Source organism: Condylura cristata, unplaced genomic scaffold (genome assembly GCF_000260355.1).
Source record: "Condylura cristata isolate star-nosed mole 26May11 unplaced genomic scaffold, ConCri1.0 scaffold00017, whole genome shotgun sequence".
NCBI classification, from domain to species: domain Eukaryota; kingdom Metazoa; phylum Chordata; class Mammalia; order Eulipotyphla; family Talpidae; genus Condylura; species Condylura cristata.
In genome coordinates, this window is record NW_004567118.1 from 39,814,466 (window position 1) to 39,828,043 (window position 13,578).

The following is a 13,578-nucleotide window of genomic DNA, read 5'->3' on the forward strand; positions in this document are numbered from 1 at the left end:
CTCCTTACTGTGAACGAGAAATGGTCATGGGCTATGATGTAATTTCCAAATGTGGTCCTGAATCTCTAGTGCACATCAGAACCACCTGGAGGCTGGATAATAAACACTTGGCCATTGCATCCTGGGATAACTTCAGCCTTCACAATGCTGGAAGCTCCTTTCCTGTGCTTCCAGGGAGGATGGGTAGTCCAAATTCAGAACTTGTAAGCACCACAAGTCAGAGTGCCGGAAACAAAGAGATGACACTTGGATTCAGTTATTTGAGGAGGGTCTAATAAAGAGGCTATTTACCAAGGTGTGGGCCAGGTGTGGAGAAACTACCCTCTCAGGGGCTGATACCAGCATGATGACCACCTCTGGGTCTGAAGAGGAAAGGACACAGAACAATTTGCAGATATGGATGGCAAGAGCCAGGAAGAAGGCCACCTGGAGAGAAGTGAGAGGCCCTGGATGTAGTTGCATCCATCTGAGTATCGTGGAGACAGCAAGGAAGGAAACCCCTCACCCGTACTTGGGCTCTGGTGCCCCTATCACTCCACAGTCCAGATCCATCAGACCCCTTGCTGTGAGTCCCATGGTGGGCTTCCCGACCAGAGAGGAGGATGGAAAAGTGGGATATGATTTCAGAGGGATAAGTTTGCTCTCTCTTTTTTTCTCATGTGATTCTTGATGCATTTTTGTACTCAAGTCATGCAAGGTTGTTATAATGAGATGGCGTGCCCACTGTTTTGATATTATTTGGAAAAGATTATGTAAGAGCAGAATGAATGGTTCTTAGAAGGCTTGAGGAAGTAGCAAGACAATTTCTCAGCCCACAGGATGTCCCATGACTGGTTCAATTCCTTGAATACATTTAAAAAGACCTTTTTTTCCCCCCACTTTTTTTTGCAAGGTGTTATATTTTTCAGGAATTCATGGAATTCACCTTAATGAAATGACAAGCATAAATTCTTTTCTTCTGAGTCTGCAGGCTCAGAATCCAGTGATGTCCCGGTGGGTGAGATATTTTTCTTTTTTCATGTTTGGTCTCAGGACAGTTGTAGCTTCATTAAACTTGTCAAAAAAACCAGCATTGATTTTCAGCCATCATTGCTCATATGTATTCTTTCTATTTCACTACTCTTGGCTCTTTATTTCCTTTCTTTTACTCTTGCTGGGCTTGTTTTGCTAGCTTAGAAAGCATCTAGCATGAAGACTATTCCAGGAAGATGTCAAAAATAAGCAAAGCTGGGAAATCAAGAGTGAGCATAGGGAATCCCACATTGTCTGCTTCTTTGAGCCCTCCCCACCTCTAACTCAGGAACACACCCTGCAGGAAGGAGCCAGACCAGGAGCACTGGGATGTGTCATTGCAATGCTCCCCACCTTCTCTCCACAGTGGCTCAAGAAGCCCAGTGGTCCTGGAGGCCAGGATCCTGGACAAGGCAGTGTTGTTCATACCCCTCTGGGTCTGAGAGGGACACCGGCAGTCATATGAGGAGCCCCTGGTGTTGGAAGCCATCTTTGTCTCAAGGAGAAGATTTCCACATAAACCCTGATTTAGAAAACTTGACTGCAGTTAAGTGAAAGTCTGAAACCACCCCAGTGTTTATATGTAAATGACTTCTCTTCCAATGTCACCACTTGCTTCCCATGCAACATCTCTGCAGCTTGGTGTCCTCATCAAGCAGGACATGATGATAAATCACAGGCCTTGCAGGCCCACACTGGACACCTGCAAGCCCTGAGCACAGGGCTCTTCCCTGGAGCTGTTTTGGAGAAAGCAAGGCAGAGACTAGCCTCAGGCCCCAGGGTCACTTCCATGGGGGGTTGGGGGGTGCTGGCTAGCACATCTGGACTCCTTCCGCTGTGCTCTGGGCAGCTGGGAGGAAACAACGCCTATCCTGCCACCACCACAGCTTCCCTCTTGCATTTCCTGGAAAACTCAGTCGCCAGTTCCACAGATGCTGACATCTCCTTTACCATGACATGACCATGACCCTGTCCAGGCAAAGATCGCCTGGGTGCTCCCACCCTTGATGCTGTCTATAAAAACAGGCAGAGGCACAGCCACAGCAGCTGAGGGGCTAAGATAACCCAGCATCCAACGAGCTCGGGCTGCAGCTGCCATCCTCACCCTCCAGCATGAAGGGCCCTGCAACTCTCCTGTGCCTGCTGCTCATGTCTGCTGCCCTCAACACCCAAATGTTGGCCCAGCCAGGTAAGCCCAGTCTCTTTCTCTCTGTGCTTTGCTCCTAGAGCATGTTGGCTGCTGAACTGTCTCACTTCTGAACCTCTCAGAGCAAAGGTCCTAGCATTTCATTTTAAAATCTAATTTTTAAAAGAGAAAACTGCAAGCCAGTTACGAAACAGAAGTCCTCTCCACATAGCAGAGCCATAATAAAACCTAAGCTAAGCTGCCCACTCCAAACCCAGAACCTTTTCTTTATCCATCTGATAGTCCCGAACTCTGCAGGTCAGGAGCCATGTCAGGCGCTGCCACAAGGCCTCCCTGACCACTCATGACCATGTCCATTCCGGGCTGAGGGAGGTGACCTCAGACTGTTAGTCCAGGCAGCAGGTCCCACCTGGGTCCTGAGGCAGGGTCACAGGACCTGGAGTGGGTCAGATCCTCTCTACCTCTCCTTCCCCCCTCCAGACCCTCCACTGTCTTCAAGTGGAGAAAATGCTGGCACCTTCTCACAGGTCTTTCCTCTGCGACTTTATTTTCAGAAGGCGCCAGAAGCTTGCCTACGTGCTGCTTCTCATTCCACAGTAAGAAGATCCCCTTGCAGAAACTGAGGAGCTATCGATTCACCAGCATGCAGTGCTCCCAGGATGCTGTCATGTAGGTAGAAAAATGTTGTTTGTGTACATAGCTCTATCCAATTGCTGGACTCTCCTCCCCCCCCCCCCCCCGCCAATTCTCAGTTCTGCCCCAAGGAAGAACATTATATCCTTCTAAGATCTAAAACTCTGAGGATAAGATTCAATGGACAATGGAATCCAAATTCTAAATTTATTTATTTATTTACGCTTACAGGACTGGGGTACAGGTCAGAGGTGAGGGGCAGTGAGAGGATTCACCAGAGACAGAGAGGGGAACAGAACAGGCAGATCAGCAAAATACACTGCTGAGGGGAGCAGCGGATGAATCAGGAGAGGTCTGCCACGCCATGTGGGTCACCTCCCTGACTGGGATCGAACTCATGCTGAAGTGGCTGCAGCCAGTTTCGCTGGGCTGTGCTTTAATCTGTTGTACCACCAGGGAGGGCCCAGAATCCAAATTCTCCCTTTGCTACATCTTAAGCCCTCCCCAGAGCAGACAAGATGCCCTGCCCTGTTTCCTGGATGAGTGTCAGCTCTCACCTCCTGTTGCTTGAGCAGAAGCCAGGCCCCCTTCTCCAGTAGAAACAAAAGCAGAGATGATAATCCACACTCACCCCTTCCTCCACACCCCTCCTTTCTCCTGTCCCAGGGAAACTTCTGCCTAGACTCCAGATGGGACAAGCTGGCTTTAGAGTCCAGTGAGTCATCTCTTGGGTAAAAGTTTCAGACAGTTCCCTCTAACAGTGCCTGCCATTCTCTTCCATCTACAGCTTCACAACCAAACTGGCCAAGGAGATCTGTGCCAACCCCAAAGAAAAGTGGGTCCAGTTAAGTGTGAAATACCTGCAGGAAAAATCTCAAGTCTTGAAGACCGCAGATCCTGCAGCCCCACTCAGTCCAACCCGCAGCTCGAGAAATGACTCCTCCATCAGCCTCACAGCTACTGCCTGGACTAATTTTACTGTAAATTTCCAGTAGGAAGATCTCTGTAAAACATGTATGTTTTAAGTAATATTTAAATTGTTGGAATTGCTGCTGATTTGAAGTGTTTATTTGGAAGATTGATGATCTGTTTTATTTTATTTTATTTTATTTTTTAAAGATTTATTTATTTATGCATACAGAACTGGGGTACAGGCCAGAGATGCGGAGGATGAGAGGATTCACCAGAGACAGAGTGGGGAGCAGAACAGGCAGATGGACAAAGTGCACTGCTGAGGGGAGCAGCGGGCGGGTCAGGAGAGGTCTGCCTCGCCATGTGGGTCACCTCCGGGTCAAGCAGGGATTGAACTCATGCGGAAGTGGCTTAAGCTTCCCAGTGCTGTGCTTTAACCCGCTGCACCACCAGGGAGGGCCCTGTTTTATTTTTTAAAGGAAGTTTTTGAGCATTGGTTTTTATCTGTGAGCCAAGTTTCTTTTGTGTTAACTGTAGGCAGCCATCCTTAGCCTTCCTGTTCCTCCAAGGGTGCTGAGGTCATGGAGAAGGTCCACTGCGATCCAGGGAGAACAGCTCCTGGGAACATAAGGCTGCTAACTATGTAGTTGTGGCAAGATGATGCAACTGTAGAACTGTTTTTTGCAGACAAGAGGTTTTGCCCAAATTTCTAACATTGGCGATTTCTCTCTCTCTCTTTTTTTGAGATAGAAGGTCTCTTTCAACAATAGGGAGTGTTCCAGGGTACATAGGGGTGATTCAGGGAACAAGAGGAATTTAGAATCCTAGGGGCACTAGCTACGTGACTAGCCTTGGTTTATCTGATTGTCAGGCATGGCTCAATAGCCCAGCATGTTCTAGAACAATGAGTCCACCCCCAACATCAGTATCTCATTGGTCTCCCTGACCTCATGCCTCCCCACTCCACACCATCCTCCCCACTGGAACAATTCAAACATTAAATACACCTGATCCCCAGAGAAAACTAGTTGACTAAGCTGGACTTAGCAGTAGACTTGACCAAGAAGGGAATTGGGCAGGACTGATCTTGAGCATGGAGGAGCACAGTCAGAGGAAAGAGTCTCCCAGACAAGGTGAGGGATGGTGCCTGAACAGCACATCTCCACGAGGTCAGCCTGGTTTCTGGGATGGCATAGTTGGGGTATTTAGAAGGGAGGGTTGAGCATGGTGGGATTGGAATGTAGAGGTGGGGAATTTGGAATCAGATCTGAACAGGAAGAAGGTGCTGCGGCTTTAGAGCCATCAGGAGGGAGGGATGGCTGGGGAGAGCAGCCTGTGGCTCTGGGCAGGGTGGAGTTGGCAAGGACTGAGAACAGCCTACTACATTGGCCTTGGCAGAGGGGCATGGAGAGGCATGAAAGCGGAGGTGGCTGCAGGAGATGCAGCTTAAGAAGGGCCAGGTATGTGACAGAGTGAATGCTGGGGAGGGAGTGGGCAATCCTGGAACAGAGGACTCTAGACCTTCTTCCTTAAAGCCTGACACAGGGGAGCTAACTGAAACCCAGAATTATTCTCCTCTCTTCCTAATCTCCCTAGAGTCACAAAATGACACAGTAGAGCTTGGGACTGTCCCTTTCAAAGGGCCAGAGCCTCCCCTGCCATAGGTCCCTGAGGGTTGTTCTGCTCTCACATAGATGCCTCTCTTCCTCTGGTAGCTGTGTTGGCATCTCTGTCAGACCCAGGCTTCATCCCTGCTGGAGACTCAAAGAGAAGCTCCTGCTAACACATTTTGCATGACCTGAGGGCTAAAGAGAGGTCCCATGCTGTGCCAGCCACTCACCTGGCAACCTGAGGCACAGCAAAGAGCTCTGGCTATGGAGGCAGCACCCTGGGTCCTGTGGTCAATCTGATACAGACTCCCAATGCCTGTGGTTTCTTCCTCCAGCACCCATTCACCTTCTCTGTAAAATGGGGTCAGCAATATCTTACAGGTAGATGCCCTCCATGGATGCTCTTGGGCTAGAACTTCACAAGTGACTTTGGGTGACATCAGTCCAGAGTCCCCCAGGCAGAGCTGGGAGAAGGAGGGTCTTTTACCCAGCCTGGTGCTTCTCAGTGGCTGCCATACCACCAAAGCCCAAAGCAGAGTATCAACATCGCACCCCAAGTCAAAGCTTCCCTCTAGGACAAAAGCAGGTGGCTGAGAGTTAGGACTCATTTATTGGCTCAATTCCCTGGGACTAGATCCAATAGGTCTCCCTTTTCCATTTCCTCCAGTATCTCAGTGCCAATTAATTTTGTACTCCAATATCCCTGTGTGGTCCAAGAAACAGGGAAGTAGGAGATGAAGATTCTAGAGTTTAAATATATAAGGTGCAACAGCATCCCTCCATGATCCAGTAAAGGTAGGTAGAAGGATCGGTGTCACTTTTGGGATTCAGGTGCAGGCGAAGTCCCTTGGTCTCCAGGGTCCAGGACGGAAAGGAATTTGCTCGTTTCCTTCAAAGGCAGGGTTTCACCCTTACCAAATAATCCTTAACCCATGTATCTGCCTTTGAAGCACAGATCCCTCTGTTTCCCTTCATTATGAATCTGTGGGCAGAGACAAAGGGGAGGGGGTGTTGAGTGACCTTGGGTGCCACACACAAGTCCTAGGGCCATGTCCCTGAGCTTCTCTCTTTGGGCCTGTGACCTAAACAGTTGCACAGGCTTCTGAGCTGGTCTCTGGAGCTGTACACAGCACTGGGGAGAGGTTTATTAACTGTGTTTCCTGGATCCCTGAAGAGTAATCCTGGGTGTATCAGGTTAGGAGAAGGTGCAGACATTGAAGATTAGCTGATGTGAAATTTCCATCCTAGAATATTTCTGTAGTTTCCCCTACTGCATATGGAACCCTCATTTTGGCTGCTATGTATATGTTCATGTGTACACATATGTGTGATTGTGTGTTATTTCTTTTCTTATGATCTTCTAACCCTAGTAACTGTCCATGCTATAGGACAATTCTGCATTTAGACAATTCTGCTTTTAGGAGTTTCTTGTCTTTAGACAAATCCTGCTACTTCCCTGATTTCAGTTTTCATGATAAAATGTATGTCCAGAGATGGTTTGCTGACATAATAGACATAAACGTCCTTACAGATGCCAAATTACATGTATAAATTATCTCATCAAGCTCCTGGTCACCTGTGTCATTCTCTATCATGTTTATGATAAGGAGGACAGAGTAGTACCCAGATAATGATCTGTAGAAAGTAGAGTTTCCTACACAAAGACCCCCAAGGAGTCAATAAATCCCGAAGCAGGAACTAATCATAACCCCTCTCTCCTTCCACTATACAGTAATGTCTAGATCTGTTAAGAATATCTTGGGCAGGATAGTTCACCATAAAAAATTGATCAACATCATCTAACACATCAAAAAGAAAAATTAAAAAACATATGATCATATCAATAGATCCTGAGAAATTATTTGACAAAATCCAACATCAATTTATGATGAAGGCCCTTGAAATTCTTGGGATAGAAGGAACATACCTTAACATGGTAAAAGCCATATATGACAAAAGCCACAGCCAATATTTTCTCAACAGTGAAAAGTTGAAGGCTTTTTCTTTAAGATCAGGAATAAGACAAAGGTGTTCATTCTCACCACTGCTCTTTAATATAATGCTGGAAGTCCTTGCCAGAGCAACAAGACAAGAGAAAATCATTCAACAAATCTAAATAGGGAAAAAAGAAGAAAAACCATCACTATTTGCAGATGAATCGATAATATATAGAGAGAGCACTAAAAGTTCCACAGAAGAACTACTTAAACTAATCAACCAGTTTAGCAAAGTAGCAGAAACAAAATCAACACACAAAAATCAGTAGCCTTCCAATACAAATCAATCTGAAGAAGAAATCAAGAAAATCATCCCTTTTAAAATTGAAACAAACAAAAAATCAAATACTTGAAAATAAACCTAACAAAAGAGGTGAAGAACCTATACAAAGAAAATTATAAAACACTATTAAAAGAAATAGAAAAAGACACAAAGAAATGAAAAAATATCCCCTGCTCATGGATTGGAAGAATTAACATTATTTAAATGTTAGTAGGATGGCCATCCTACTAACATCAATTTATAGATTCACGCTCTTCCAATAAAATCTCAATGATATTCTTCAAAGAAATAGAAAAAATTCTGATGAAATTCATATGGACTCACAAAAAAACAAGAATGGGTAAAGCTCTACTGGTTAAAACAAAGGAGAATGGAGGCATCACACTTCCAAATTTCAAACTATACTACAAACCCATAATGATTAAAACAGTGTGGTACTGGAACAATGCAGATACACAGGGCAATGGAGCCAAAAAGAAAGCCCAGAAATAAACTCTCACATGTATGGGCAATTAATCTTTGACAAAGGAGCAAGGAATATGCAATAAAACAAGGGCAGTTTGTTAAATAAATAGTGCTAGGAAAACTGGAACAACATAAGCAACAATGAATCTAGACACTACCTCACACCATGTCCAAAAATCAACTCAGAATGGATAAAAGATTTGGGCATAAGAACTGAAACCATAAAATATATAGAAGAAAATATAGGTAAAATGCTACAAGACATACATCTCAGTAACATCTTTAAAGACTCATCACCCAAAACAAAGAAAATGAAGGAAAAGATAAACACATGGGACTACATCAAACTGAAAAGCTTCTGCACAACAAAAGAGACATTAACAAAGACAAAAAGACACTCTACTGACTGGGGAAAAAAAAAATTCCTTGCACTCCATACAACAGATAAGGGACTGTTCACAAAGATATTCAAGAAACTCACACATCTCAACAAAAACAAAGCAAACAATCCAGTCAGAAGAACTCAAAAGACACTTCTCAAAAAAGGAAATACAAATGGCCTACAGGTATATGAATAAATGTTTTACATCCTTTATAATCAGGGAAATGCAAATCAAAACTACAATGAGATACCACCTTACACCAGTAAGAATGGCATATATCATAAAAACTAACAATAAATATTGGCTGGAGGTGGTGAAAAAGGAACTCTCCTACATTGCTGGTGGGAGTTCAAACTGGTCCAGCCACTGTGGAAAGATGTGTGAAGATTCCTCAGACTACCAAAAATGGAGCTACAACATGATCCAAAAAATCCACTCCTAGGCATCTACCCAAAGGACACAAAAATATTAATTCAAAAAGAAACCTGTGCTTTATGTTTATTGCAGCACTGTTTACAATAGGAAAACCTAGAAACAACCCAAATGCCCCAAAATAGACAGCTATATCAGGAAGATGTGGTATACATGCACAATGGAATACTACTCAGCAATCAAAAATGATAAACTCATGCCACTCACAGTGAACCTAGAAACAACCCAAATGCCCCAAAATAGATAGTTATATCAGGAAGATGTGGTATACATACACAATGGAATACTACTCAGCAATCAAAATGATAAACTCATGCCACTCACAGTGAACATGTATGGAGCTAGAAGAGCTCATGCTTATGAATAAGTCAGAAGGAAAAAGAAAAATATTGAATGGTTTCACTTATAGGAGGAATATAAGCAAACTAAATAAGACATGGGGGGGGGAATAGCAATACTAAACACAGCAAAACAAAACAAAAACAAACAGACAATTATAAACCAGAGACATCCTGTGGTGGGGGTAGGGATTCGAAGGAGGAGGGAGGAGCACAGAGCAACTGTGGTGGTGATGGGGCACAGGTGAACTGGGTTAGGAAATTCTATGGTGACTACACCTGATGGGGAGGGAAGTAAACAATGTTTTAAAATGAACAACAATGTAAATATTAATTGATTGATTGATTGATTGATTGATTAAAGTTAACATTAAAATATGAATATCCCTGGACATGAACTTTGGAGCTGTACTAGGTGGGAACTTGGTTCACCCTGAAATAACTCCCTGGAGGGCTGCAGGTGGGACCTTTGAGCATTAAGTCAACATAAGCACAGTGCTGCCCCTAGTGTCCTCACTTGGTTCTGCACACATGTCTTGGCCTCACCTTCCAGATTTAAAAAACATATTTTAACAAAATAAGTATATCAATACATATACATATAAATAAAAGATAGGGAATAAATAACTGGGAAAGGGTCACGATTTAGGATCTGCTAATTCCAGGCAGGCAGGTTTCTGTTCTCCGCAGGGAGAAGTGGGCAGGATCAGAAGTATGCATGGAGTACAAAAGGATTGATAGTGAATGCCGCCCTCAGTTTCCCTTAACCAATAAAGGGAAACAGTTTGAAAAAAAGGAAAGTGGTTTAATGAGGAGGACTGCAGACTCATGTCTGAAAGACCACCGCCCTGCTCTTTGGCAGGGTGCAGGGTTCTTTAAAGGGGAACATGGGCAAATGGGGAGGGGAGCAGGGGTTGGCACAGAGACAGATGGGTACCAGATTTTCTTCAACAACTGCTATTTAACTGCCTTTTGCTTGGGATGCAAGAAGACAAATCTGTCAAACAAAGGGATGGGGGGATGGATTGCAAGAAATAGGGAAAAGACAAACTTATTAATGCTTATTTGAGAGACTGATTGTACCTGCATTAGGATGACAAGGGGTGGGCTTCCAGGAACTGACCAGCTGCCCTACTGGCCCTCCAGAGACCCTCTACCTGGGCCCTCAGCTCTGTTCTAGTCCCTGCTACCTCTGCTGTCCGGTATACCTCCTCCCATGTCCCAGCCCTGGTTCCTTCTTCCTAATTTTAGGTAAGTTCCCAGCTGTTTTTTGTTTCTATAATAAGTCATTCTTACCTTCAGAGAGAAGATATGGCAATGCCACTAATCTGATGGAGAAATCTGAGAGGCAACGACTTGTCCGAGGTTTGCCAACTGTACTGGCCCTTAGTCCTGACTTCACCTTCTGTCTGTTATTTCCTATACTGTGGGCCCCAGACCCACTCCTCCCCCTGGGCTCACTCAGCCTAAATAATCTGTCAGGTTCCCTCCATCTGAGTCCCCCTGTGCCCCTCTGTGCTCACAGGGAGTTCAAAATCTCCCTGTGTCTGCCCCAAACTCTTGTTTACGTCTAGGCCTTCCACACTAACTAAGCCCTAGGGAATAGAAATTCCTCCTCTTGGAGTAGAGTTCGTTCTTCCCAGAGAAAAACTGTTGGAGACAGTGAGTTCAGGGTGAGCCCTGACCCCACCCCTAAGTGACTTCTGTGTTTCTGCCCTCCCCAGGCAGAAGCCAAGTGACTCCAACCAGACTCACGGCTCTTGGTGTACTTCAGACAAGTGGCAGCCAGCAGCAGGCACACCAGGCCCACACCATTCAGCTTCATCTTCAGGATCTTCAACAGGATCAGACTCCCTGAATTGGTCTGAATGAGTCTGGTGAAGTTAAGTGATCTTTGTGATCTTTGCATATATTGCAGCCCTCAAAGCTTCCGTGAACCCGGAAAGGATTCTTCCAGGCCCTGGTAAGTCACAGTAGAAAAGATCATTGCACAACCCTGTGATTACTTTGGTTGCATGAAAACTCCTTTCTCCGCCTCCTGACAGTGTTGTAACATAGTATAGCCCAGGGCAATGGGAGGTTCATGGATCTCTGCTCTGCTTTAAAGAAGGAAGATCTGGGTAGTGAGAAGAAACTGGAGAGAAGACTAGAAGAAGGAAGGAAGGAGAGTAGGGAGACTTGGAGGAGCCACGTGGAGCAGAGACGCATGTGAGGAAGCTGCACTTGCTTCTCAGCTTTAGGAAACGTGAAGAAGACACTTGAAAAAGACGTGGGTGAGAGACTTGTGGGGAAGCTAACAACGGCAGTCTTTATCTTGATGTTGATTTTGGTCTTCTAGTTCCATTTTTTATTTTATGAATTAATATATCTATTTACATTATTGTTCTTTTTAAAACAATGTTTACTCCCCACCCCAATTCGCCCACAAGTCATCACCACAGATCCCCACATTCCTCCATTCCTCCCTCCCTCCCCACTCCCCTGTAGGATACCTGTGGTTTATAACTGTCTGTTTTCAGTTTGTTGTGTTTGCATTTCATATTGTAAAAATATACACTTTTCCCCCTATGTCTTATTTGGTTCTCTTATATTCCTCCTATAAGTGAAATCACTTGATGTTTTTCTTTTTCCTTCTGACTTATTTCCCTGAGCCTAACTTGCCTGGTTCCTTCTCCTCTTGTCCAAAGGGTCCCAGTGGAGGGTGCCTTACACTGTGGCAGCTTTGGGGACCTCAGCGGCCCTGCTGTGCGCCAACTCTCTTTAAATGGGCATTTACAAGCAAGGGGGTGGGTAGCTTTGGGTACTTGATTTGGAAACTATACTCTTGCTCGTCTTTCGATTACAGACTAATTGTATTCAAATTCCTTGCAATTAAGCAACTAGCATGAGCATATGTTTTGTCTTGAGACAGCAAAAGGCTGAAACCATTTTGAGTGGGCAGGTTTGGAGTACCACACATCCTGCCCTGTAACAGTAGTTGAGGTGTGGGGAAACTCCCCCAAGTTCAAGAAGAGATAAGGACCTGAGAAACCTAGCTGTCCAGGGTGAGTAGAAGTGGAGAAAGGTGATCAAGAGGAAGTGGTCTCTCTGTGGCTTCTCTGATCCCACAAGTTTCCGTCGAGGGATGGAGCTACTGTGCCAGGCACACAGAGCCAACGACTCTGGACCAGCACCTGTGTGGGAATCCCATTTCTGTGCATTCGCAGTCATGTGACCTCTCCCATGGCAAATGGAGAGAGTCACAGGGGCCACCAGGGGCTGTGTTGTGAAATCAGCATGGCTCAGACCCACACATGGGCTGTTTCAATCTTGGAAACCATGCCACACTTTTTCACAGCAACTCTGTTCTAGATGTTCAGTTGCCCCCAGGAGAGAGCAGTGAGATGCAGTATGTGACCTTGAGCCACTATCCTTTGACTCACAGAAAAACAAGTAAAATCATCCAGGGTAAGAACAGTGGCTGTGTCATGTAGGGGCACAGAGGAGGACACAAAGCCTCCCTGAGGCATCAGAAAAGCTACAGGAAATTTTCTTTTACCAGCCTCTCCTGCAGGAGAGCTGCAGTGGCAAAACCCCCACTAGGGCAAGGAGGGACTTAGTAGGGACAATAAGACATTAAAAAAGGCCCTCCAAGGGCTCTCCCTGGTGGTGCAATGGGTTAAAGCACCACATTATGAAACTCTCCAAAGCCACTGCAGCATGAGTTCGATTCCCAGACAGGGAGCTGACCCACATGGTGTGGCAGATCTCTCCTGACCCGCCCGCTACTCCCCTCAGCAGTGAACTTTGTCAATTTGCCTGTTCTACTTCCCACTCTGTCTCTGGTGAATCCTCTCACCCACCACACCTCTGGCCTGTACCCCAATTCTGTAAGCATAAGTAAATAAACCTTAAAAAAAAAAAAAGAAAAGAAAAAAAGGCCCTCCGAGATGCTGGGGACAGCTGGAGTGAGGGTGGGAGAAGAGCATCAAGCATGAGGATGCACAGGAGAGGTGTGACCCTATAAGCTGGGTCCTAAAGACAACACATGTTCTGGGAATAAGGAGCACATAGTAGGTGCTCATTCTATTCTGTTAGATGCATAAGACCCATGGGCATCGTAAAACCTACAGTGACTTTGGTCATGCAATCACCACCCCAAAAACCTCAGTGGTCCCCCAACTATCTATTGGGGGACATAAAGTCTGCTACCCTGGATATTTATACCTCTGGATTCTCTCTGTGTTTGAGTATCTGCAAATCCATTAATACGCTGTGTGTTTTCCTCTCTCCAGGATTTGCTTCCCTCATTCCCAAGCAGAGCCCTGTCTCCTGAGTGAATATTCAACCCATTTCAAAACACCATTGTCTCCAGAGGCCACTTCTTC

At 45.3% G+C, this 13,578-nt stretch overlaps 1 protein-coding gene across 1 annotated transcript; it reads left to right on the top strand.

Annotated features, from left to right (window-relative positions):
• The first annotated feature begins 2,093 nt into the window (after positions 1 to 2,093).
• On the top strand, positions 2,094 to 3,787 carry LOC101624188 (C-C motif chemokine 13). The gene is made up of 3 exons (XM_004685166.2): positions 2,094 to 2,200; positions 2,713 to 2,827; positions 3,579 to 3,787. Exons 1-3 carry the CDS (start codon positions 2,125 to 2,127, stop codon positions 3,784 to 3,786), a joined length of 399 nt encoding a protein of 132 aa, XP_004685223.1. The 5' UTR covers positions 2,094 to 2,124; the 3' UTR covers position 3,787.
• The last annotated feature ends 9,791 nt before the right edge of the window (positions 3,788 to 13,578 follow it).